This window comes from Gadus morhua, unplaced genomic scaffold (assembly GCF_902167405.1).
Source record: "Gadus morhua unplaced genomic scaffold, gadMor3.0, whole genome shotgun sequence".
Classification (NCBI taxonomy): Eukaryota; Metazoa; Chordata; class Actinopteri; order Gadiformes; family Gadidae; genus Gadus; species Gadus morhua.
In genome coordinates, this window is record NW_021964143.1 from 476,768 (window position 1) to 504,067 (window position 27,300).

General features: G+C 45.7%; 3 protein-coding genes, 1 long non-coding RNA gene and 1 pseudogene across 4 annotated transcripts; 2 read left to right on the forward strand and 3 right to left on the reverse strand.

Annotated features, from left to right (window-relative positions):
- Window positions 1–13,430, forward strand: part of LOC115539113 (serine/threonine-protein kinase SMG1-like) — a 39,982-nt pseudogene extending 26,552 nt beyond the window's left edge.
- Window positions 8,105–9,482, reverse strand: LOC115539133 (uncharacterized). The gene is made up of 3 exons (XR_003975723.1): window positions 8,544–9,482; window positions 8,341–8,412; window positions 8,105–8,205 (listed from the first exon to the last, which is right to left on the reverse strand). It is a non-coding gene; the product is annotated as an uncharacterized LOC115539133 (long non-coding RNA).
- An 891-nt stretch (window positions 13,431–14,321) lies between the features above and the next one.
- Window positions 14,322–20,870, forward strand: LOC115539132 (serine/threonine-protein kinase SMG1-like). Its single transcript, XM_030350313.1, has 8 exons — window positions 14,322–14,490; window positions 14,916–15,070; window positions 15,424–15,572; window positions 15,925–16,239; window positions 17,016–17,160; window positions 17,466–17,616; window positions 18,142–18,262; window positions 20,723–20,870. The coding sequence occupies exons 1-8, from the start codon at window positions 14,461–14,463 to the stop codon at window positions 20,761–20,763; spliced, it is 1,107 nt and encodes a 368-aa protein (XP_030206173.1). The 5' UTR covers window positions 14,322–14,460; the 3' UTR covers window positions 20,764–20,870.
- Window positions 20,871–22,197: 1,327 nt separating this feature from the next.
- Window positions 22,198–24,072, reverse strand: LOC115539114 (uncharacterized). Its single transcript, XM_030350300.1, has 5 exons — window positions 23,955–24,072; window positions 23,622–23,864; window positions 23,362–23,533; window positions 23,104–23,252; window positions 22,198–22,999 (listed from the first exon to the last, which is right to left on the reverse strand). Exons 1-5 carry the CDS (start codon window positions 24,070–24,072, stop codon window positions 22,824–22,826), a joined length of 858 nt encoding a protein of 285 aa, XP_030206160.1. The 3' UTR covers window positions 22,198–22,823.
- Window positions 24,073–24,083: 11 nt separating this feature from the next.
- LOC115539115 (uncharacterized) lies at window positions 24,084–26,693 on the reverse strand. Its single transcript, XM_030350301.1, has 6 exons — window positions 25,665–26,693; window positions 25,101–25,335; window positions 24,710–24,983; window positions 24,445–24,625; window positions 24,258–24,334; window positions 24,084–24,155 (listed from the first exon to the last, which is right to left on the reverse strand). Exons 1-6 carry the CDS (start codon window positions 25,759–25,761, stop codon window positions 24,084–24,086), a joined length of 936 nt encoding a protein of 311 aa, XP_030206161.1. The 5' UTR covers window positions 25,762–26,693.
- Window positions 26,694–27,300: the final 607 nt, after the last annotated feature.

Sequence of the window (27,300 nt, forward strand, 5' to 3'; positions counted from 1 at the left end):
CATTTTTAGATTTCTTTAAAGAGTCCAGGATATGTCTGGTATTGCTCTTGCTTCTGACGGGTATATGTTTCATTATATCCTTATAAATATGATCGCCGGTGCCATCATCGTCATCAACACCATGCCGTGCCGACATAGGCGTATGAACTGGGTCCCCCTCAGCAAGTGACAGAGTTAATTCTCCGTGTTCGCGTTGCCCTTGTTTTATCATGGATAGATAACGCTGCAGGACAGCACCGTACCTGGCCGCTTTTTCATATAGGTCTGTATCGGGAGTGTTCAACACCATCGCAATGGCCTTATCCAGCTCATTTTCAGCAGTCTGTCTAACAGAATCCCTGGGTTGGGTATGCTTTAAGGCATCGAGTTGATGTTGAGGAACTAGATACATCTTGTGCGTATGATCCATTATAATCACCCGCCTCTTGAGAACAGGCTTGTAAACAACGGTATGGCCACAGACAGTAGGGGTAGAAGAAATCCACCAGTCTGATTGATTAGTCTTTTCTTTCTAGATATTAGTACATTTTTATTGGCGAGTATTCTGAGGTCCTTCTTTCGTCTACGCAATTTCGTATGCTGGCGTGGAGTCAGAGGTATTTTGCCCTGTAAAATGTTCAAGGCTATTTCACACAGCGAGTTGATAAAGTCGGCGTTGGCTGTCCTGAGGATAACTTTACGCTGAGCCGGAGGGGCGCTATATAGTTGCTTAAGACGCTCACGGTTTCTACTTATACGTGAGGACATGGTCTTTTGGGCTAATCACTTTGACTCTCTGAGTGTATACAACATGTCGGTCTGACAATATATCTGTTCTAAGTCTCATGTTGTCCGGGGTCATGGCTTTAAAGTCTACAAGCAGATAGCCGTAAGGCATGTCGGTAGCGTCGTTGAAGGCTTCTAGAAAATATTTTGTCTTGCATGGAAACATCTGTTTGGCTATCAACATAATCTGATATTTGTCACGAGGGTTCTTAAACAAAACCATGTAATTGGTATTTAGACTAATTGTACGGCTGGTTTTACCCTGCATAAATAAATTCTGAACCAGATACATACAGCTGAGATTACGATGGTGTACATATTTGGTAAAAACGTACTGAACCTCTATATTATTGCATGCATCGTTCATCAAGTCGTCAATAATGAGCAGATTTCTAGTATGGACTGGTAAGATTGCATCATCACATAGAGATTTGGGGATCCCTTCTACAAAGTGAATGTTCCTTATTTTAAGCAAATCATCATATATGGGCTGCCAGCATGAATAAACATATACTATATTTTCAATCTTTTCTGAGAATAACCGATCCATATTTTCAATGACTGTTTTGACAAAGTAGGTTTTGCCGCTGTTTGAAGGTCCCGATACTACCATGCTGAACGGGTGTTGAAGTCTAGGGTCGAACGTAGTGTGTACAGCAGCCATCTCTGCGGTCTGTGTGCATCCCCTCTGATGGACGGATGTATTGTGACCATAGAACCGTGAAACATTTGACAGTTAACATTCTTTATTAACACCGACATGATTATTAGCACAGTCATTCATCATTAATACATGATGCATAAAAAAAAAAATGATTAAAATAAAAAAAAAAGATGAAAGAAGAGAACATGGATCATTTGAAAACAATAAAAACAAAATAGCTAATAGCATGAACATGAAACAATTCTTAACACAATATGCATACCCCCCTCAAAAATATAAAATGAATAAAAACATGGATCATTTGAAAACAATATGTAAAAAGAAGAAGAAGAAAAAACATGGATCATGTGAAAAAGAGAAAAACAATAAACAAAATGGTTAATAGCCGTAAGGAAGCGTGGTGTAGTCGGGGAAGACCCTGCGTTTGTTGTAAACCACCCTAAGCCGTTTAACTACAGTAGCATTTTTAAGCAGAAACCTAGTCTTATCTCGCTGGATGGTATCTACGGTGGTGGTGATGTCGAGGGTTTGAGGCCGATGGTTGACAAAATCATCCAATAGACATTTCAGGGTCTGCTGGGTGACCACTTCAGCATTTGCCGCATTTAAAGTCACCCCTTTGCTTTTGACGACAGACTTGTGGTCACGGGTGTGGTATGCATAGCTTTTAGGACCTGTTGAGACATATTCGCTAATGTAATCCTCCTGTTCGGTACCATACAGATCACCATCATTTAGCTCGTCGGTCAAGTCGCCCAGATAAGGGCCTAAAGGGGGTACCCAATCACCCTCCTTAGAAACAAAAATGATGCTGTCTGTGTCACAATAGAGGACACGTTCCTGTAGTTTGTCTAGAAGATCGTAGAGCATGAGCCTGGCATGGGCGGTGGTCACAGCCCCCACAATCACGTTGACATCCCGCGCCCTCGCGAGACGTGCATCTACATGTTTCCATTGTACAAGGGCTACTTCATCAGAGATAAAGCAAAAGTGACTAATGTGATAGCTATCGCTAAACATGAGCTGAGTGAACCTTTCAGGGTCAGAAATTAGCTCACACGTGGGTAGGTCTGGGCGTAGTGAAAAGCGACCCCACAGACTGTTTAGAATCAACTTGTTGCAATTACGCATGGCCTTGTTCACACACATGTTGTTGTGATCCAACTGTATACCCTCCTTTGCCAGATAGTTTTGCACATACGCTCGCTGTTTCTCCGCAGTGTCCACTGTGCTGGGGTATCCTGAAGCCTCCTGTTTACGCTTGAGAAACGTTTTGACATACCCTTTAAACAGAGTCTCTGACCGTTTGGGGTAGTGCCACACCTCATGCATTTGGATTAACACGTAACCCATTTCGACCGCTTTTTGTAGCTCAAAAGTCACCCAGGTGCCTGTCAGAGCCCGTTCATCGTTGCTGTGATGACACGCGTCTGTCTGATTGAGCTCAGTGGCACATGTACCACAGAGGGGAAACATCAGCTTTCCATGACACCTATAGGGGAGCACAGGATGGTAAAGACCTCTGGGGGGCAACACGGTGCATTTGATGATGCCGAAATACCCATCCAAAGGACCAAAATTCCTGAAAATGATCTGGGGGTGCTCTACAGGATAAGGACAGCGGGCCTGTACTGTGGGGTAGAGAGAGGTAAAGTCATAGTAGCGTATTTTCTCACCGGGCACGGCCTTGTGATACATTTTGATGGCGTTGGTGCGACCCCCATAGAGAGAGTCGCGAGGATCAATCCTAGGTTGTATTTTCAGAGTAGCCAAGAATGCCTGCACTGCAGCATTGGTCTTTTTCAGACGGTGCCACTCACACTCCCACATGACCACAACTCTTAAACCATGATCTCTTTTGAGAGCCTCGACTTTGAGGTGAAACTGCACCCACAATTCGCCATAGGTCTTCCTGAGGACAGGGTTCTGGTGGCCAGCGTTGTAGCACTGTTCACACCCATGATAAAAGCATCCTGCAAATTCATAGGCTGTGTTTATAGACGGTGCATGTCCGTCTAGGAAGAATGGTCCATATTTAGCCTCTCCATGGTTGAGAGCATGCCGAATCTCCATGTTATTGGAGTGGGATAGATATTCAAGCCACTGGATGGATGCGCATGAGAACGACTTTTGCTTTTTCTGATAGACACCCTCGTAGGTCAGTGCCAGGACGTTTTTCTTCAAGAACGACTTTTTGAAGGTGGCCATGCACGCCGAAGCCAGAGTGGCATAGGACAAGGGGTCTATAGTGGCACACTCTATGAAATTTTCCCTGTAGATCCTACACGCCTTGTATAGGATCCTCACGTCGTTGACACAGTAGAGACGCAGCTGTTTCTGAAAGTCAAATTTTTTGTGTCGCACAGATCTGTACCAAATAGCGAAATCTGTCTTTTGATCGCTAGTCATGGAATCATATCCATAATATGAGATCTCAGGGTAGGCACCGACATAAGACTCGTTGGCCCGTGTGTTGAATTTATGAGGAAAATAACCTTTTAACATATCATCAAAATCCAACGCCGCCGGTGCATTAGCCAATCGCATGGGCAAGAAGCTAAATGAGTCGACCCATCTCTGATGGTAGGCGTCATCACGCATCAAAATGACTCTGCTACCCTTCATGACTAAAGTGGGTTTAATACCCTGCTTGGTCATGTAATCCAGGACGATATAGTTATCAAAGCCCGACGCGTTGTGTGCCACAAATGTATACAACGTATACTCCCCTCTTCTGTAGCGTTTCACAAACTCGCTTACACAACCTAGACCTGTAGCATACCATTCTATGCCTTCAGACGTTGTAGCTGCCACACAGTTTGCTTCGTGACGACCATCATGCATGCGCGTTTCGAAATCATAGTATATGTATTTATTAGGCGGAGCGTCGACATCAGAGTCATCCGATGGACCCCCGCGACCACCCCTGCGTTTCTTTTTCTTTTTCTTGTCGTACGGCTGGATATAGCAATCATGTACTCCATCATCGGGCAACGGCTCCCCACAGTTACGACACTTTGCATCGCTGCATACGTGACCATTATCGTCACCTTCCTCATCCTCCTCCTCCTCCTCCTCCCCCACCCCCTTCTTCTTCTTCTTCTTCTTCTTCTTCTTCGATATGATATACTGTCTACAACAACGATCGCAGTATTTGAGCTTTTCACAAGGTATCATGTCATGTTTGGCAGAATGCTTCTTGTGTGTGTTGTAGCAGACCAGCGAGCGGCATATACGACTACAGTCCTTGCACTTTATCGTACGACCTGATAGTCTATCGCACACTGTCAGACACACATTGCAATGGATCGGGCATTTGTGTAATAGAATTCCCTCATGGGCCTTGTAGCAATATTCACACACATATCCCGTACCAAAGAATGCCGTTCTGTTCTCTATGCAGTGATAGTGGCTATCATGGAGGTACAGCCATACTGTTTTAGGATGCTGGGCTGTATGTGTCTGGAACATCTCCAGCTTCCTGAATGTGTCATTATGATGAAATATCAGGATTTTAACATCTAGATGTCTCTCAAATTTGGAAACATCCGAGAAACCCACAGAGTGATCCGGGTCAAACCCCAGATCACTGTGTAATTTGCGAGCCGCCTCCAAATTAGTCTCTTCGGACGCTGTGTCACCCCCGGTTACCCCTTCATGCAGAAAATGTGTCATGCATAGTGAGAAACACAAATTGTTATGAGTATTACTCGGGGTGTAGAGACTTAGCTTCTTCTTGTGTATGATTTCATCATAGGGAATGTTTTTTAACTTCAAACGTGCCCCACCCCGTTTGTTGTGGACCCCTGTGACCACCAGCTCTAGCACATCATCCGTCAGACCTGTGTCGTTGCTCTGTATGACTTGGCTAATATGCTCCATAAACAAATCCTCATTGTAATCGTCACCCGTTACGAGCACAGCCTGTACATCAGAGGCCAATGAAGGACCTCTCAGCACCACGTTTAAGACACTACCATCGGCTGCACTTTGCGAGCAGCTTGTTATGACATCTGACAGTCTCTCCCTGATCAAATCAGGGACCTCCTGTAAATTTGCAAGGGATATACTTCTCAGGTCAATGGACTGTCTAACCTCAAAGCCGTTAAACCGGGGAAATAATCTGGTATGCAACTCGCCATTATCTTCCCCCGTTACAGCAGACACCTGTGTACCATCATAAGCAGCACCATCACCAGCACCTCCATCCCCACACCGCTACCGTCACCACTGCCATCATCGTCAACAACAGCATCGCCATCACCGCCACCACCACCACCCCCCACGCCACCACCACCGCCACCACCACCGACCTGTATATTCGACTCTATAGGGACCCCTGCCACAGCCGGGGGGTCCTGAAAACCCTCGCCAATCCCTTCATCACGTTGCGACCCATGCAATACATCGATCTGTGTGGATATGTATAGACTCTCTTGTGCACTATCCAACCATCCCCGGACAGCGTTAAGTACATCTTGCGTGTTTGACCCCACATACACCACACCCCTCGACTCTATAGGGACCCCTGCCGCGGCCGGGGGGTCCTGAAAACCCGCGCCAATCCCTTCATCACGTTGCGACCCATGCAATACATCGATCTGTGTGGATATGTATAGACTCTCTTGTGCACTATCCAACCGCCCCCCGACAGCGTTAAGTACATCTCGTGTGTTTGCCCCCGAATACAACACACCCCTTGTGTCTAAATCTCCTGGTGCCTCTAGCCCCACCACGTCATCTAGACATGGTTCGTTCGAAACATTTATCTGTGCTGCCTGATATAGAGCATTAGCCATGCTACGACCCCATGCATCAGCTGCAATTAACACCCGTCTAGTTCTATCTACGCCAACACATATTTCCCGCCTGTCTAAACAACCTTCTGCATACATGCCCCCACCCACCACATGGCCTATGCCCGACAAATGAGACGTATCGCCGGTTGCGTCATACCGCATTGTCATCTCTTCAAGTTCTAAATCCATAATGCTACCCCCACTATCAGATCTACGCCGTCTCTTGGGATTACCGTCTATAGATTTGAATTTCCTTTTTCTAGGGTTAATGGCGTTATGCATAGTGTACGGCTATAGTTTTTTTTTTTTTTTTTAATGCCGATAGATAGAAAATAAAATAAAATATATATATATATATATATAAAAATTATATTTAAAAAAAAAAAACGTTAATTAGTCAGATATTAAATGAAAAAAAAAGTTTTATTACATGCAGTTTAAAACAAAAAAAATACCCTCTCCACAAGATAAAAGAAAAAAAAAAAAAAACACAAATCAAATAATAGCATTCACCGAGAGCTTTGCTAGTGTGTCACTCATCACAGACATCTCGGTACACAATGCCCTATAGGCATCCAGGTTAGCTTTGCAAGTAGATTCCATTAACCATAATTTTCGAGCGGTTTTAGAAGCTCTTAACGCCTCTTCTGAGCTAATTCTCGCTATGCCCTGCGTGTTGCCTCGCACAGCTGCCGCGGCCGCCAAATGCTTACGTTGAAGGACCACAATTGCACGTCCATTACTGGTTTCAGTGTTTGGGGATTCAGCAATCATACGATCACGCGCATTTTCGAGCCTGATAGCGATGAAGGACTGCTTCGTCTGCTCTTCGAGAGCCTGATATCTACTGTCACCACGTTTACTCTGACGATCAATGGCTGAGGAGTTTACAGCCACCGTTGCAGTTAACACGGCTAATTTATCAGCAAATTCTTTACGCCATTTAGCATCTTGCGGCACAGCCCGGTATTCACCATCAGCAATTGCGGGACCGGCTGGTAGCCGCAGCACCGCTACCTCATGAGCGATGGGACTCACGATACACGGAGAGTCGCAGATAGGGGCTTGAATGGCGTGTAGGGATCCAGATGCAGGGCCTGCAGGCTGGTGGTGTTGTACAGGCTCTGCACTGGTGGTAGCCTCTACGGATGTAGCTGGAGAGTCGACCCACAGAGCTGGAGTGAAGTCGCTATGTTCCAGCAGCGATGAATTCCAGGACGCGTCCAGGATGTCGTCAAGACCAGGCCAATCATTGACGGTCAGCCCTGCTGGTGGCGCACACTGGGGATCTCCATAGACTATTTGTAATAGAAAAAAGAAAAGAAATCAGTATCAATCCCGTCATGATCATTGCACTCTATAGAATATACACATGCTTTTTTTTTTTCATTTAATTTCCTACCGTGTTGTATAGTCCCATCCGGTTGCACGGCGACTGTCTCTGTAGGCGCCGCCGACACATGCACCTCCACGTCCCCAATCACTTGATGGTTGGAATCAGTCCATGCCGCTCCATGTGGCGCGATTTGCGGCTTTATAACGGCCTGAATAACATGGGTAAAATTCTCCGGAGCTAGACCACCGTGGGTGGCGTCCTTGCGGGGCTTTTTATAAGGAATTTGTAGCTGTTCTATGGCCTGCGGTGAGCAGGGTATAGCCCCGCCTATTCCCGCCGATCTTTTCAAATTCTTCTTGGACAGTCGATTTGCACCGGAGGGGCGCTGAATGACATTGGCCTCGATAGGTACTAAACGTGGATCAAAAACAAATACAAGAGTATTCAGGGGATAGGTTTGGTTGTTTTAGATGTTAAATTAATATATAATTTATTTTGGTAATACACCTATAGATATATTAATGGCGGACGTATTAACAACTTACCAAAACTACCGCTTGTCAGCACATTAGTCTGGTCTGCTAGAATCGGTCTGTTGAGCCGTCCGGAGGGGCGCTGAATGACATTGGCCTCGATAGGTACTAAACGTGGATCAAAAACAAAATACAAGAGTATTCAGGGGATAGGTTTGGTTGTTTTAGATGTTAAATTAATATATAATTTATTTTGGTAATACACCTATAGATATATTAATGGCGGACGTATTAACAACTTACCAAAACTACCGCTTGTCAGCACATTAGTCTGGTCTGCTAGAATCGGTCTGTTGAGCCGAATATCCTGCAAATCTGTTACACATTGGAAAACACAAATTTAATCTTTGTTCTACATGAATATACCATAACTAATAATAATAATGATAGAGAGAGTGTTATGGAACTATATATTACACGCTGCTATAAAAACAAAACAAACATACTTCCACGTGGACCCTGCTGCTGTTTCACGCTCTCGCCTCCGGCACCGCAATTCGCTGTGAAGTAATCGCTGCTTCGGTCAGATATAAACAGCTGATTCACATAGACATAGTCATAATATAATCATGATACACACATACGAATACTTACAGTCAGTCGGCATAGTTGTGCAGGACGGATCGATGTTTTTTTTTTCTTCCAGCTGCTACGACGCGTTTACTAACTTAGAATAGTGTGGCTAACGTCTGGGTCGGAGGTCGTACGCTCCCGTATCAAGGGACCCCGCATATTTATGCCTAATAGACGCCCTATCTGCATCATTCGCACCTAAGGCCCCGACGTCATAGACGCCTGTCCAATAGGTACTGGACCCACGCACACGTAGGTACCACAGGCCTACGCCCACTCGCCAGACCTTATACTGATAAATAAAGTTGATCCAAATACGGATGAAAAATTACTAAACTATCTTAATAGTATCATGATATCACCTAATATATTGTCAATGTGAACCAAAGTCGGTTTTCGTAATATAGTGGGATAGAATATAAAAAGCACATTATTACGTCTCTCACACACACACACACACACACACACACACACACACACACACACACACACACACACACACACACATCAAATCACTCTGTATAGTACCAGGGAGCCATCAAACAGCCTGTGTCTTCCATAGACAGCTCCCCCATAATCAACATGGAGCCGGGGGGTGCCATGGTCGTCAGACATATGTGTAACAATAGAGGCGTTGCTTCTCCACAGACATTAAGGCACCGAATTATACAACCCCTCATTGTTCAAAGGCATTGAATTACACTTTTATCCTACACTACGTACAAACACATCTGTTATAAGAATTGTATCATATAATGCTACTGCTGTCCACATATTGTTAATAGAATCATAGCCCATGAAACATCTGTTGACACACTCTCTCACACACACACACACACACACACACACACACACACACACACACACACATGGCTATCCTTCCAACAACACAGTGATCATTCTGCTAACATCCTGGCCACTTTGACGACCGACTGTCCTGCATACAACACGGTGATCTTCCTGTTAACACCCCTACAGTTCAGCCGATTCGACTACGCATATCCCTAGCACACCCCACACACACACACACACACACACACACACACACACACACACACACACACACACACACACACACACACACACACACACACACACACACACACACACACACACACACACACACACACACATATACATACACACCCACACACACACACATACACACACACACACACACACACACACACACACACACACACACACACACACACACACATATACATACACACCCACACACACACACACACACACACACACACACACACACACACACACACACACACACACATATATACATACACGCCCACACACACACATACACTAATCACACCTCTGTCTATACAGATCCCGCACCCCAGCGACCCCTGCAGGTTCACCACTGGCATTACACCTGTCATCCCTACACAATGGATTTTATGACCCGTCATAAATCATAAACAGGATGTGGCCCCTGTGAATAGGGATACCCCCCTCCACCCCCACCCTCCCCAACCGGAAGTGTGTTCAGATCGGAATGGACCCAAACAGTATATAATATAAACTACTCATGTCAACGCGGCTACTGACACTTGACGAGGGGGTTTACTCGTTGTGCCCTATAATTATGAGCCGGAGCCCGATTTCAACCCGACATTTGTTACTTAGGCCTACCCTGCTAAATATATATAATATATATAAATATATATAATGCATAGAACGCCGGTCACTATCGGGAAAATAAGCCCCGACAGGGCGAACAGGCGACCGACACGCCGCGGCTACTGGAGGTGATAATAACTGACATCTCCCGGCTCTGCCCGTCCACAGGATGTTGTTTACAGCTATGAAAAGTAGTACACGGGTGCAGCAGCTGGGCTACCACACTGTCTTAAAGTTCGTTCATTTCATGATACATGTAATTGTCGTGCCATTTGGGTGTGCACATGAATATGCGAAAATAGTGCAACCGACGGTGTTTGCAAATTGATTATTTCCGAAATCAATGGATTATTTTGGCGATGGATTAGAAATGATCAAGAGCATGGAGCGAGTCTGCAAACAAGACAATCTTCGAACAGTGAGTGTACTAATTTCTCTGTTTCTCTAGTACTAGAAGCTAAGTTTACCTCTCGTTCCTCTGCCTGGCAAGCGCGTTTCTGCACTCTTTCTCTGCGCATAAGAGCAGCGCCCGGGTCCGATTTGACAGGTCTGTCGGTGTTTCCAGCACTATAGCCACTAAAATTAAAAATTGTTGGCACAGCATCTGGCTTCAGCCGATTGGTGGGACAGCAAAAGCTCCCTCTTCAATATAATCAGCCTCTATAAAGTGGTCGCTACATACTCTCTGCCCTCATCCCATTCGGGGGCTGAGGCGTTTCAATGCAGCTAACCATCTTTGGAGCAGTTTAGGCTTCTTGACAGGAATGACATGGAAATTAACTATTTTACCACTCTCTTTTACCTGATAATATTTGTTTGAACATCCAGGGGCAATACCAAATGACCCCCCTGTTCTTCTTCCAAGATTTGACATGTTTATTTGAAAGCGCTAACCATTCTGATGACGTAGCGCCTGCATTTTTAAAACATGGCCGCGCCCTAGTTGCGAAAGTCGTTATCAACATTTCATTTTCCAGTGAAACTACTTGAATTTCAGGTTTAATGAAAATCCATGTATTCTCAAAAATGAAAAAGCAACCAAAAAATGGTCACAGTTCTCATTGCTTCATTTCCACTTTAAAGCGCAAAGAACAACTGAGACCTCCCATGATAAACATAAGGACTCCTTAAGGGTGCCACGAGGTAGCAAAGCACCAAACCGTTTTAGTCCAATCAATACGTAGTGTCCATCGAAGGGTAGAGTTGCTGGCCAATGGGTGCAGAGGGTTGATTTTGGAGCTTTGTTCAATGTTCCTGATGTTTTGTGTCTTTCTTCTTTTTTTCACGTAGTAACCACAGCCACCCAGAAATGGGGGAGATCTCCATGACCATCCGTCGCCACATGGGGCGCTCCCCAAGTGGCACGCTGCACCCGCAGGACTTCAGCGACATCATCAGCTTCATCCTGTACGGAGCCGTGCACCGCGGGGGGTGAGCACAGAGCTGCAGGCCGAGGTCCTCCTCGAGTGTGTTTGGAGGTTGTTGAGGATGGCGGTGCGCTCTTGACGGCATACTAGCTTGGTTAGCTTGGTACCCCCCGGGGACTTGGGAAGAGGGCCTCCAGTGTTTACCACGGTATGAGAAGGTTAGATTTGAACCACCTTTCAGTTGGGCGGAGGGAGGAAGCTGTCTCGAGGTACAATGAGACTGTACACAAAAGCATCCGAAATGAAGTGGCTGCATAATAATTGTGTGCGTGTCGGTCTCCGCAGTAAGGACCCGTGGCTGGAGCGTCTGTACCACAGCTGCCAGCGGCTGGAGAAGCGTGCGGGGGAGGCCCGCGGCCTGCTGAAGACGGAGGTGGTGCTGTGGCAGTGGGCCGTGTGGGAGGCGGCGCAGTTCACCGTCCTCTCCAAGCTGCGCACGCCACTGGGCCGAGCGCAGGACACCTTCCAGTCCATCGAAGGTGAGGGAGGGCAGGGGGGGAGGAGCCGATACTGAGGGGCAGAACGTCCCCTGACTTACACCCCGTGGTGAAGAGTTAGAGCGGGGAAACTGAAGCGTTTCATGCCAATAAATGTCTGTTAAGTCATTATCTCGCTACTGTAACGCAATGGTGATTGAGCCCACATGCAGCTTTGTGATTGTTCTGAACAGGGTGTCCAAACTGTTTGTACTCTGGGGAAAAGTTGCAGTTAATCGCCAAAATTGTCACCAAAGAGCAAAACGGAAATCTTCAAGTTTGCTACTCTTAAGATATTGGATAATTTGTACTACTAAGAAGAATGAACAGGTCTAATAAAACTAAAAGCTCTATACTAGTATGAAGGGTTGGCTAAGAAAACAACAGCAGTTGGATAGAGTCTATCCATAATTTGCCGCAGAATAAAATTCATTCCCAATGCTAAAATTTTTCCAAAAAGTACAAACTGGGGTCATGATGTCGGTATCAAAATGATCTGTTTCACATATCACCGCCCACGCACAGAGAGCGTTTAAACACCCACAGAGGCGTCTCCCTAAGAGCTGTTTTGCAGTAACCAAACCGTCTTCCTGACTGGCTGGGTCCTGTTCCCTGCGTCTCAGCCATCATCCGGAGCCTGGCGGCCCACAGCCTGAACCCGGAGCAGCAGGAGCTGGGCGCGTGGAGCGGCGCCGGCGGGGACAGCGAGGGCCACCACTCCAACCAGCTGCGGCTCACGCTGCTGCTGCATTTCCTGGAGAACCTGGAGAAGCTCATGTACAACGCCTACGAGGGCTGCGCCAACGCACTCACCGCCCCGCCCAAGGTGCGTCCGCCTAGTGCTCCCCCCCCCACACACACTGTGGTTTGGCTTATGAAGTCCGAAAAACAAACGGCCATTTCCTCCTCGTGTGTGTGTGTGTGTGTGTGTGTGTGTGTGTGTGTGTGTGTGTGTGTGTGTGTGTGTGTGTGTGTGTGTGTGTGTGTGTGTGTGTGTGTGTGTGTGTGTGTGCTAGACCAACACAAAACAAATCACAAAGATGTGCCGGTTAGTCGTAGTCAATCAGAACACCACGTTACAGTCCTTCAGATGGTTCATAACATTGGAGTGAGCTGAGTGACGGTGGTATATCATCTCACTGTGTCACTCCCTCCTCAGGGTATGGGGTTAGGGTTAATACCACGTTACAGTTCTTCTTCAGATGGTTCGTTCTAGGGCTGGGCGATATATCGAATATATGCGATGTATCGCGAGATGTATGTATAAAATGCCCCTATCGCGAACATCGAATATAAATTGGCACGCAATGTTTCTTTTTGCCGCCGCCGGCATACTCGTTGTGCTTTCACGCGACAGGGCGACAAGATCTCATACAAAGTGAACGTAGAGACGCGTATCTGCCAATCAGCGTTCAACAGCGTGGCCACGTGTTGAACATGTGTAACGTAACAGCCAACCAGCGTTCAACCGTCAAACTCGGTGCAGTGCAGTCCGGGGTGAACTGCGGCACGGAGGAGAAAGTGATTGTTGCCGTTTGCGACTCCCGGGGCTCTATATATAATAATATATAATATAATACAATTGTTTATATAATATCACGGCCAAAAGCTCTGTGCGCCTCCTGATGGCCGTAACGTGGGGAGCTCTCATAGGGATTGGGCTTCTCGGGGTTTGTTTAACGCACAGCGTTCCCTTCTCTCGCTCTTTCCTGTGGCTCTCTAAACCCACTCACTCCCCCCGCCCATTGCGAGTCCACGAGATTCTCATGGACGCGCGTGTGTGACGTAGTCTGGAAGGCGCGCTGCTGTAGGTGTATGTACCTCCGACCGGTGAGTGAGAACAGCAAGAGAGAGAAAAAAGGATGGAAACTGAGGATTTGGTTTCGAAAAAGAATAGCACTGGATCCTTCGTCTGGCAGTGTATATATAATAATTATTATTCAAACTGTTAATAATTAATTAACGGTTTGAATAAATGCTGTGTTGGTAAATCTAACTTGCTGTGATTTTCCTTTTCTTATGTGCAAGTTCTAAATTGTTCCAATAGAAAGCACTAATGAGTTTTAACAATATGTTGTTTCATGTAATCTACATGCAGACATATGTTTCAGTAATACTAGAATTATTACTGACGTAACATTATGCCAGACATGGTTGAATCGAGCATTTATGATGTGCTCTAGAGGAGATTCAAAATATATCGAGGCGCACGTGCCGCCGTCACCGTGCGCCACGGCTTCGACCTGATGACGGAGATCAAGAACAGCAACACCCAGGTACGTGGGGCACGGAGCAGGGACCAACGCATTCAAAGGTGCCTGTAGGTTCCATTATGAGAGTTGTAAAGAGAGAGGGAGGATTAAGGGTGGGTAAGAGTTGAACCCAAACAGGTCTGCTCCCTCCCTCTCTGTTTCTCGGCCAATGAGAAGGGTTGCATTTTACACAATCTGTGATTGACAGACAAATGTATTCCCCCAAATCAATTTGGGAAAATATGCTTCAAAACACATTTGTCAAATTTGTCTCATTTTGAGGCTAGGGCCGTCAACTTGAAAACATTTGGATCGCTGTGGCATTCCTAACAAATGACACTCAAACAATTCTCTTAAATCCAACCTCCCCTTTCTAACTGTTGCTTTCATGGACATTAAGTGTTCCTGGTTGAAGTGAGGCTGACCCCCGCCCCCCCTCTCTCGCTCAGGGCCCAGAGCTGGAGGTGCCCTTGATGATGCTGGTCGAGGCTCTGTGCGAGCTGCGCTGCCCCGAGGCCATCCAAGGCCTGGCCGCCTGGAACCTCTGCAACACGGGCAAGAGCCTGGCCTGGCTGTCGTCGGTGGCCCTGCAGGCCGAGGGACGGTAAGGGCTGCAGGGTGCCTGCTGCTTAACGGGCGTCATTGGAGGACAGACACGGGGGTTATGGATTATGGATCTGCGTCTTTCTGTACCAAGGGCCTGTTGCAGTAGCTCAGCGTAGTTCAAACGTAGTCTGGTTATAACGCAAGGGTTTACTTCAGCAGGGTTGACGCATCACTAGTTATTACGTAGCTTTGTAGTGACTTCATATTTAATTTAACATAATCCACACAGGGCAGCGTGGCACAGAACCCAGTCGTGGAGGACGGGTTGTCCCCAGGGTACTGAGGCGGTTGAGCCCCTCACCTTCCACCCTCCTTCAGCGTTCTTTGTGCTGTGTGTTCTCTGTGCCGTAGCTTTGAGAGGGCGGCGGTGGAGTACCAGGAGCAGCTGACGGCCGTCACGGGGACGGACTGCTCCATCCTGGGCTCTGAGCGCCTGCTGAAGCTGTCCTCCTCCAGTGGCAGCAGCGGAGCGGTGTCCAGCCCCAAGCACACGGGCAACGGTCGCTACACAAAACCATATTCACTGAACTACAATAAGCCGTTAGCGATTATCAAGTGCAGACAATTTATAGAAGTGCTGATGATCTATGATCAGAACGGCGTCCTTGGCAGTGGCCGGTTAATGGGTAGCAGCAGTATGTTGTACAGAAATAACCGACCGCTAACGCTGTGAGTGGTGATTCTGAATCTAGTATGTAACAAAGCCCTGGGACAAACATGGACTGATTACCTGTTTGGTGACGGGAAAGCAGAACGCTATCGATGCTGTGTGCTCTAGAAGAAAATGGCTATCTTTTCTTTGCGTCGCGTCGGTCTGTGTTTTGAACCTATTCATTTCATCCGTCCGTGCAGGCGAGGGCAGGAAGACGGTGCTGCTGAAGGCCACGGAGTGCTCCTCGGAGGTGCTCAACTTCCTGGCCAACAAGGCGTGCCAGTGCTACGTGGCCCTGTGCGACTGGCCCTCGGTGCAGGAGTGGCAGGCCAGCGTCCAGGCCCTCAAGAAGAACTCCTCGCCGACCGGGGTGCACCTCAAGATGGACTTCAACTACATCAAGGCCCTCAGCCACTTCGAGGACGGGGACTTTGAGCAGTGCGGTGCCCAGCTGGAGCTTCTGCCCGGGGAGGACTGCAGCCTGCTGAGCGCCACCGGCGCCAAGGACAAGCTGGGTAACTACCCCCCCGTCTCTCCGCCGCTGGACACCGCCCTTACTTTACTTGGGTTTACTTGGGTTGGGTTCGAGTTGGAGAGCTCAGGCCAAGATTGTCAAGCATCTCCACCGCCGGATTTGTAGCAACGTTAAAGGCAATTGCTACCAGCCCACTCCAGCACCGAGTTTCGGTTTTGCCCAGTGTACCCAGGTGTTGGCGGAGTGTCAGGGAAGCTGTTGAGGAACACATCAAGTGCAGGCTTGAAGGTAGTCAAGGTTGTGAGGGACTTGATGTTAGGAGGGACCACGTTGTACAGAGCTGATGCACGAGAGGCGAAGGAGTTGAACCTCAGGGTGTTGATGCTGCTGTGCTTGGAGTTGCCCAGTGGTCTAATACAGGTAGTACCGTGTCTGGAGGTTTCACGAAAGATGAGGTTGACGTTGTTTGCACACGGCTGGCAGGGGTCCACTTTCGTTTTGGGGGTGGCACATTTTAGTCTGAAAGAAGCCGTTCCGCTTGGTCACTGTTCTGTATTGTATACTCTTTTCAGATATTAGGACGAGTTTGAACACATAGGTCAGTTTGAGTCGTGTGTGTGTATTATGTAGTTAGCGACCCAAACCCCAACCCTAGGAGGCGTCAATGTGGGTGATCTCAGTGCCCCCCCCCCACCCCTTCCTCCTAATCATCTTTCTTCTTCTTCTTCCTTTAGTCGCCATAGTTCACTAGTATGCGTTCCCCTGCTCTGTGTCTATCCCGTCTGACTGGGGGGTGTCTGTCCGTGCTGGGGTCAGATCTGAAGCGCCTGCTGCCCTCGGTGCTGAGCCTGGACCCCTCGGAGCTCCAGAAGGCCATCGAGGTGCAGCTCCTCCGCAGTGCCGTCAGCGCCATGAGCGTCGCCAGCAGCCCGCCGGAGCACAAGGCCACGCAGAGCACCGAGTAAGGACCGGCGTCACACAGCCCCCCCGGCCGCGTCACGTGACACGCCGCTCCGTCAGTCTATCCCCCACGAGTGTAGAGAAGTATTCTAACCAGAGGTTACCTTGAAAGGCATTATCGTTAAGACAAATGCGTTGGAACCAGGAGTTTAAGTAGCCTACGTTCCCGCTACGGTACCGCTCTGCGCCGTACCGAAGCGCCCCGAGTCTAGATGCGCGTCCGCTTTGGTTCTCAGCGTGACCGTGTCGCCTTGGACCGAAGCGTCCTCCACCGTGTCCCTGACGGGTTCCCTCGCTGCCCCGCAGGACGCTGGTCCGCTACCTGAAGCAGACGGGGCGCATCACCCTGGGCCCGCTGCGCCTCTCCACCCTGACGCTGGCCAGCGGCCTCCCCAGCGTGTCCACCCTGCAGCTGCACTGCATCACCGCCCTGGACAGCACCCTCACCGGACACGAGGTGAGCGCCCCTCTCCTGTCCTGTTGCTCCATAGGACTGTGTGATCCCTCTCTCTCTCTCTCTCTCTCTCTCTCCCCAGTGGAGGATGACTGTCTGTCTGTGTCTGGAGGATGACGGTCTGTGTCCGTCCTCCTGTTGCTCCGTAGGACTGTGTGATCCCTCTCTCTCTCTCCCCAGTGGAGGATGACTGTCTGTGTCTGTCCTCCAGTTGCTCCGTAGGACTGTGTGATCCCTCTCTCTCTCCCCAGTGAAGGATGACTGTCTGTGTCTGTCCTCCTGTTGCTCTGTAGGACTGTGTGATCCCTCTCTCTCTCTCTCTCTCCCCAGTGGAGGATGACTGTCTGTGTCTGTCCTCCAGTTGCTCCGTAGGACTGTGTGATCCCTCTCTCTCTCCCCAGTGGAGGATGACTGTCTGTGTGTGTTCTCCAGTTGCTCCGTAGGACTGTGTGATCCCTCTCTCTCTCTCTCTCTCCCCAGTGGAGGATGACGGTCTGTGTCTGTGTCTGTCCTCCTGTTGCTCCGCAGGACTGTGTGATCCCTCTGGACAGCGAGGCCCTGAGCTCCTGTAAGCAGCATGACGTGCAGCCCTGGCTCCAGGCCCTGCGCTACACGGTGTTCGAGAGGCGGCTCCTGCTCAAGCTCAAAGGTAAGAGGGAAGCACAACGCGTACGGCCATCTTTGTGTTGGAAACTCAATGTAGGTCTTTAAACGTTACAACCGAGCCCATATCAACCGTGTTTTGACCCCAGATGGAAGCAGATGTGTGCCTGTCCTGTTGCTGCCCTCTGGCTTAATGCATACACTACATATTCTTACCTTATATTCAAAGCCATACTGGTCGGACATATTACCATACTAATCACATCCCACCCAGATAGTTATCTGCTACGGAGACATTCATTATGTACTATATGTTAGCTTCTAAAAACGTTTAGAAGACCACTTGTATTGTAATAGATATAACATAATATATCACATACATATTGTCATGTAGTTTAAGCTCTGCCTAGTGTTGTTATACGCCAATTAGCATTCCTATTTCCTATCTTGAGTTTTGAGATTCTTGTTAATGATGTGGTGTAGACGATCTAATCAAATGGGGGGAGGTATCGATTAACAAAGCAAGTTACAGCTATCAACATTAGAAAGCTCCATAAGCTAGCGTGTCAAGTGTGTACACACAAAGTAAGCTAGCCAACGTTAGCTTCAGAGGAACCAAAATGTGTTGTTCTTGCTTTCATGTGGTCAGACTAAGACGCAAAGACGATTTTAAACACGTTTAATCCTGAGGATATTGCTTTTTGTCACGTTTATGAATACACACATCTGCTAGCTGGACTGCAAATGCTAGATAACTTAGGACGCCTGTGGTAGCCTAACGTTAGCGTTCTAGGCAATTCAACGACAGCTAAACTGCTATGTATGAGTCAGGCTACGAGGCACGGGTTATTTGGTGTGAATGCACAGTGCACCATTACCTATTGATTTAAAATCTGTGTCTCACGATAGACATGAAAATAATAATACATTTTGACAACTACCTGAAAGTTGAAGACCTGCACAGGCAACGGCATCTCCGGGATTTGCGACTTTTGTCCACCAGGTGGCGTTGTGCTGCAGTATTATAATAAGGAGGCGGTCGTTGTGATTTATTGAAGCATATATGTAGCAAAATTCAAATGGCAATGCAATTTGCAATTACATTATGCAATTGACAATTCATTATGCAATTTGATAATGTAATTTGTAAATACGTTATTCAAAGTGTATTTTAATATGCAAAGGGACAATGCAATCCTCAATTAAATTTGCAAAAGTTATAACAATGAAAATAGTATAACATTTCGTCAAATTCTTTGAGTTCCTTTATTCAAATTGAAAAGCTATAGCGTCCCCGTGATTGCAATCCACTTCGCCACGCTCCGTGGGGAGCGATATTCAACTGACATTTCAATCCGCAAAACGCTTTGCAAAAGATTTGGCAAAACGTAATCCAAAACGTTTTCCAAAAAGTCAATATGCAAAGTGGCAAACGTATCAGCCATCGGCGTCTGGGCGGGAACTACGTCACTTCCTATTGCCTCCAAGGGTATCTCCACGCCGGTGGGTCTCCCGACCACAGATATATTTATTTATTTATACAACGGTTACTGTTATGGCGAAACGAAAGTCATAGAAACACTACATTTAAAAAGAAACCAAGAAAGTCAAAGTAGCCGTTTTATTAAAGAATACAAAAAAGTAGTCCCTCCTGGCTGCCTTCAAAATGCACGACGCTCGCTATGCAACACACTTTAGCGTCCCTCCGAGAGAACGGTTGTAACGGTTTCCACTTCAAGGCGCGGAGTGATACTTTCACAAAATGATCGGGCGTCATAGCAGTTATGTATACGCTCATTATACAACAGTTAGGAACCAATCAGATCGCTGGATTTAGGCCCCCCGTTGTATAAATGTTATTATACAACGGGGGGCCTGAATCCAGCGATCTGATTTGAACACCCGGAGTGTGGCGAAGTGGATTGCAATCACGGGGACGCTATAGCTTTTCAATTTGAATAAAGGAACTCAAGAATTTGACAAAATGTTATTCTATTTTTATTGTAATAACTTTTGCAAATTTAATTGAGGATTGCATTGTCCCTTTGCATATTAAAATACACTTTGAATAACGTATTTAAAAATTACATTATAAAATTGCATAACGAATTGTCAATTGCATTGCCATTTGCTACATATATGCTTCCATAGTTGTCTTCTTTTAAGCAGTCAAGTGCACTACATCAGTTTGTTTATTTAAAAAAACATTTCTGACAGGGTTGGGTTCATATATTTTCCAAATCTGACTCTGAAAAGGTCAGTGCCTCACCAGCCACGGGCCTCACTACACGTCTCTGATAGCTATGTATGTTGTGTCTTTATATTCAATGAAAAATAATCTTGTTTGTGTTTGCATGCGTCCGTGAGTCTGTGTGTCAACTGAAGACATCTGATAAGAGTGTCTTCACTCTGATAAGAGTGTCAACTTTCACTTCCTGACACTGATGATATCAGATTGCAGGCTGACGACTGCTCAGAATTAAAACATTCAACGTGTTTTTTCCAGCTGATATATCAGAGCCGACTCCTGAGAGCAGACATATCTGAAACTGTCAGGGAGGAACCATGGTTACCATCTCTGAACCGGACCCTGGACTCTCTGAGGAACCTGGGGACACGTCTTTGGACCGGAGGGAGCGCAGGAAGAGAAGATTTGGTAGGTGCCCTTTAGAGAGGATCTAAAATAAATGATCCAGTAAAAAAAATGTCTTTTCATCTGCATACGTTTAAAATGTACTTTTAGAAAAAGTTTTAAAGGGAGCCTATTATGCCCCTATTTACTGTTCATTATTTAATTTGTTTGACCTCATAGAATTGATTTACAACAATAAAGGGTTGTCTAGCACATTATTTTTTTCTCATACTTTATGAGTATTACAACCCCTATGTGAAACACCCTGTTGCTTAGAATTTGAGGCATTTAGAATCTTGGTGCTGACAGGGTGCTGACGTCTCTTCAGGCACTCTGTCTACTATGGCTGCAGTGCTGCCGTACCAATTTGAGCCTGAGTCGGACCCCGAAAGCGATAATGGAGCTGAAGACGCTAACGACGAGCGTGATTTTAGTCGTAGAATGGACCAGGACATTTCACAGTGGTAAGCTTTTGTTTATGCTATTATACACACAGGCGATTTATCATGTATTTAGCGTAGTTTTTCGGACTTAGCTTGCGGCTAGTAGACTACTCGTACTATTCAAGCGTCCGTAACAAGCTTTTTATGTCCCAACATGGCATATTGTTGACTACTTTTGTCCGTCAAAATACAGCGTTATAACTTATAACATCTCTACCTAGGTGCACCTGTGGGAATTGTGCGACTATGCCCAACGAAGTGGAGAACGTCTGCTGTAGAGAAATCCCAAAGGTAAAACTGATGAGCTTTAGGCTAAGCTAGTTTGTTGAGAACGATGTCATGTCATATATCTATCATCTTCGGCGATATATATATATATATATATATATATATATATATATATATCTCGCCAAAGATGATAGATCTATGACATATGACAGATATAGATATATTTCTCCTCAGAAGACGAGGAGCCTACCACCAGCCTACTAACTTCTAGTAAAATATGTTGCATGTTTAGATCATCTCTACCATTTATAGTAGCAACAGGAATACCAGTACACTTGTAAAGGAAAACGAGTAATCTCACCGTTCTCACCCGTTTGCTGTAGTACCAGCAAACTGTACCATGTTTGTTATGTGAAGTCATTGATACCATTTTTTGTAAATAACAATCCTACTCGAATAGATGTTGCTTCAGCAATACCAGTTACGATAAATCTCACCTGTTCACTGTTGTCTCAGCCATCTATTTACTGTATAACAATCATTGTTATGTAGAACTAATCAGTGATTTAAAGAAATGTTCAATAAAAGTATGACTGGAAAACAGATGTTGCTTCCTGAATCTGTATTGTCCTATGCAGTCATGTTGTACTCTGAGGTCAAGGTCACTTTACACAGAAGTTATTTTGTCTTATTGTATTTATTAGGTACTACGACGAATGAGCCAAGTGCCAGAATCAATTACCTGTATGACACAACATCCAGGCCTGGAGCCTGTGTGTCTAAACATATACAGTCTACAAAATATTTACAATATTTACAAGTATGATTATGGACCTGTGAGGCACACAAGAGATGAAGAGTAAGTCATTTTGTCTAAGCTCCTACTAAACAAAACCAAAGCAATATTATACTATTAATATTATGTGAATCAATTTACCATTAGAAGAAAAACAGAATAAAACTATTAGGCCCCGAGCAACGGGGTCTTACTGTGCACCCCCACCTCCCAACGAAGCCAACTATTTCTTTATGTTCAGCATGGTCAGACCATTCAAAAATAGTTGGTTTCGTTGGGAGGTGGGGGGTGCACAGTAAGGCCCAGTGTAGGCCCAGCCTATAAGAGGTTATTGTTGAAAACAGGTGGTCTGAAAGTTCTGCTCTTTTGCCCTTAGGCGTTTCAGGCACCTATCGCAGCTTTGTAAGCTGGTGCTGGGGATATTTAGGACATGGTTGTCGGGTCGTCCTCCCGTCATGTGTGGTGCAGCGGATACGGCAGCAGTTCCCATCTGGTGACTACGTAGGCTTCAGACCACCTCTAGATTGAAGCGGGAGACGTGACGGGCAACCAGCTCAGCCTTCGGAGTGCGTGTATTTTCTGCTGAAAGGTCTGGAGGGATGGGGATAGTCTTCATTTCCTCGTCAAATGATGTTGGGTCCTCAAAAACCTCCATGAGCAGCCTCATGAGGTCATGTACATAGTCTGGAAGATATAGCATTAACATACTAATGAATGTAGCCATAACAATCTAAACTGATTTGTGTGTGTGCGCGTGCGTGTTTAAAGATTATCTTTTACAAACTTACTGAATGTTGGATCCGTTTTCACGGGCTTCACAACACCTTCCCCCATCTTCGCCTTTGGATAGACAACTTTATAAACAGCCTGCCCTGCAGAAGTCGTAGCTTGCACCCGTGAAGCATTTTCGTTGTGGTGCATTGATGCAAGATACAACCTATAGTAAAAAAAAAAAAAAAAAGCACAGCCATTCAACAACACAGAGTGTGCCTGACAATCATTCCAATCAATGGCTTTCACAATTACGAGATGGTGTAAATTATTACCTGCACAACATTCCCATGAAGGGAAAAACCACATTCTTTGGAGCAAAACGCAGTATCAGACTGTGGAATGACTCCAGCGATGACGTCTGGTGATGATGGCTGAGTTTTGCTACATCCTTCAGGACTCGTTTGTTAAGCAGTAGTTTCTCAGCTTTGTGAAGTGCAACTGACCCTTGAGTGAAAAAATAACACATGGTGAAATATCAGTGGCATCATTTTAGCACTGTGGATTTTCTGTGTAATGTTAATTTGACACATACCAGGTTGTAGCCATTTGTTGGGGTCCCTCGACGCTCGTTCAGGATGCAGATATTTGGGGAAAAGGGGGTCTTCATGATCATGAACATTTTGCAAGTGATTTAGCAGCGATGTCCACTTTGCCACTTTTTCCGGTCCAGTGGTTGATGACGTAGCGCACCAGTACACATGGTTCTTGATGCTCTGTAGCCATTTCTTAAGAATGTCTTCTTTGTGCGATGCTTTCTCCAGTTTCTTAGACAAACCTATTTACAACACACAACACAAACATGTTCCTAGAAGATTTGTAAGTAACTAACTAAAAGTGTAGGCTATGAATTAGTGAAACACTTTACCTTTCTCAAAGTGCCAGACGTCATAGAACTGCGTGATGTTCCGTTCCCTCAGATATTTCTGGATCTGTGGATGGCGGTCTGTAACAATGTAATCCGCCTTAAATCCGTTTGCCTCCATCTATAATCCATCTAAAATTCATGATCTAGGCATCTTTTGAGTCCCTCCTTCTCCATGTGGTAACTGCCGCCTACTTCATTGCTCTGGTAGTGAGTGGGCATCAAACAAAAAAGATACGAGACAAATCACACACACATGTAATATTCAAATAATAATACAAATATATTTATGTCAGAGAAACAAACCTGAACAAGTTGAATGTCCATAATGGTGTTGCTCTCCAGATTCATTAATGAGTAGCTGCCAAACTTAGCTGAGTGCCCTAAAAAAACAAATGTATTACAGAATGCTTGACAGCACACGTTCAAGGGACAACATGTTTCATAATGCAGACTACTTATTCAATTGTCAGGCTTACCCATTTCTACAAACCTGGAGAATCTGCCCTCATATCTCCTCCCACTGCAACTGACCCACCAAGGCGCAACTGTTGCTGGAAATGATGCTGCTGATCCATCTTCCACTTGTGAACAATAGCCGGTTCCATGTAATTCCTTGCATGCCTCCTGAAGGTGTCATACTGAAATATCTGGAGTTGCATGGCCTCACACACCTTTACATGAAATGCACATAAGCGGTGTTTAAGAAAAGTCCAGTAGTGAGTTTCACATATTTGTATAATTGTAAAAATGTTTACCTTTTGTAGTTGGATGAAGGAGGACCCTGTGAAGTAGGGAGCAGCTGAAAGTTGCAGGTTGCCGATGGGGGTATTTCCAGCCATGGGCTGACTCTCCCAATGTCTGAAGTAGCTGCAGTGTAGACATTTCTGAGTGAAAGCCACATAGGTACCGATCCTTCGCTGTTGAAGATCACAGCCTCCCTTACACACGGGGCAGTTTTCTAACAGCTGTTTGAGGCAGCTTTCAAAGACAATATACTTAGCCTCATTCGGTGTGGGCTGTGTCTCATACCTAACATAAGGCAGAAAACATAAGGCAGAATAATATTAGAAATACTGTAAAACTGGGTGCTACCAATCCCTAGCCAATGCTGCTTTTAGTACGATGCAGCCAATACTAAAAACCTACGAGACGTCAGTTTCCTCTGTAAGAACAGAGTCACCAGGGTTGTATGTCGAGTCCAGCGGATCTTTATGTGATTCATTTGAGGAGTCACTCTCCTCCTCTTCCTCCAACTCAAGCCGTGGTCTTTTGCTAGGTCGCCAGCCTGGGCCCTTTATTGGGGTTGAAGTCAGCAGTGAGTCTTGCAAATGAGCGGTTGTTCCGAAGTCTGCACTGACTGGAGACACCTGTGTCTGCATGGCTACAAATAACAGAAACAAATCGTATTAGAAACCGGAAATAATAATTTAGCTGTTGTTTTTTCCTTGGTATTGGAGTAACACTGCAGAGTAAACCTTTGTTTCCCATCACACATACAAGAAGCCATTTGCAAATATAAATCATATCCTATTTGGTTATGAAGTTATTTAGCAGATGTTTTTATCGAATTGTTAGTAGAAAGTAATTATGTGATAAATGAACGTATGCATAGCCCATATAAAAAAAATACAACATCCCAATACACAGGAAAAAGATGCTCTAAGTTCCGTATGGATTGCATACTACTAAAAACTCATAGTGGCTACATACCTTTGCTTCTTACGTGTGCCTTTAGCGATCCCATGGACAACTGTGTGCCGACTGATGTCGACTTCAACCGTGCACTTTGTATTCCCACAGAATGCATTCCCACCGGTGAGTTTGTTTGGGTTCCCGTCGATATACTCTGAGGCGTGTCAGTCTGGCATCCGACGTGTTCAAAGGGGCGATAATGGGCGCTGCAGTCCTGCTAAAATTATCACACATAAATCACGACGAAAATGAATTTACAGAGTACACACTAACAACATCTGAAACAGGAACTGTGACCATTTAACCCACCTAATAGTAACACTTCACATAGCAAAGGCTAGCTCTCATAGACAGTTTAGAATTGTAGTTTGAGATCCCGCGAAAAATGTGGAAGATTAACCAGCATCGCGACAAGACTAGCAGCTAGCTACAGAATGGATTATTTTATGGTAGGAAATGGTAGGGTAAATACCCCAACTAACATTAAGCTTACACACACAACACAGCCACTTTTGTTATTATCACTATAGGTTTACTTACATGTTGAGAGGCATCTTCACCCATTGGGCCACAAAGTGTTGGAACAGCATCTTCCCTAAGAGCTAGCAGTTTCGCAAATCCATTGCTGAACAAACGCAGGTTGCTGAAGCAGCCATCCGTGAAGTGGAGGCGACACAGAAAAAGGCTCGGTAAAGTCGGGGGAATAGGGTTAAAAATGAAATCTAGCCAACGGCTACGTGAAGGCTCTGCCTTTGGCAAACCATACAAGGGAGAGGTCCCTTCACAACCAAGAAAACACTTTCTAACCATTGTTAACAAAAACTTGCTGGGCGGCGGGAGCATAGGGCGGGAGCATGGACATAATAAAGGCGGGAGCAGCAAAATCTAACTATTCTTCTGACTGATTCCGGCAGTTTAGACGCTGATCAGCGTAGTACTGCCCTCCATAGGTCAGATGTTGAACTTGATTTTTACATACATTCCTGTATTGTGCGGGAACTGCAGAATTGCCTTGAAGATCAATTGGTGGTGTCCAAACAAAGTAATATATATAACCCTATATATATATATATATATATATATATATATATATATATATATATATATATATATATATATGTATAATATATAAATAGTACTATGTCTTTCTGTCCATTCTGATCCGTTCCCCCCGACCCTAACGTGTCCAGGAACGCAGCAAAAGTTGATTGATGACGCTCTCCCATTGACTCCCAGCAAAAGTACATGCTTACGTCACCATGTACCGGAAGTAAAAGAAAGCCGCGGAGAGAATCCCAACGAGCCGTTTCTAGGCAGCTCGGTAAATGTGATTTGCGGTAGTAATTTACTCCCCCTTGCGGGAATTTTCTGGTATTGTAACTTTGCCAAACATTTATATACCCCAAAACATATGTAAAGCGCAATAGGAGAAGGAAAAAACGGAAAAGCATAATAGGCCCCCTTTAAGTCAAATAGGCCGACCTGATGAACCAGTGACCGTATAGACAGATTTATTCTCCTAAATAAAGACATGTGTGTGTTTGAGACAAAAAGCTTGTATTTACCTTACTTGACGTGAGATTACGCCCATGAGTTACGGACTATTGATAGGCATCTCAAGTAGTTGTGTGTTTCCTGTTATATGTCCGTTATA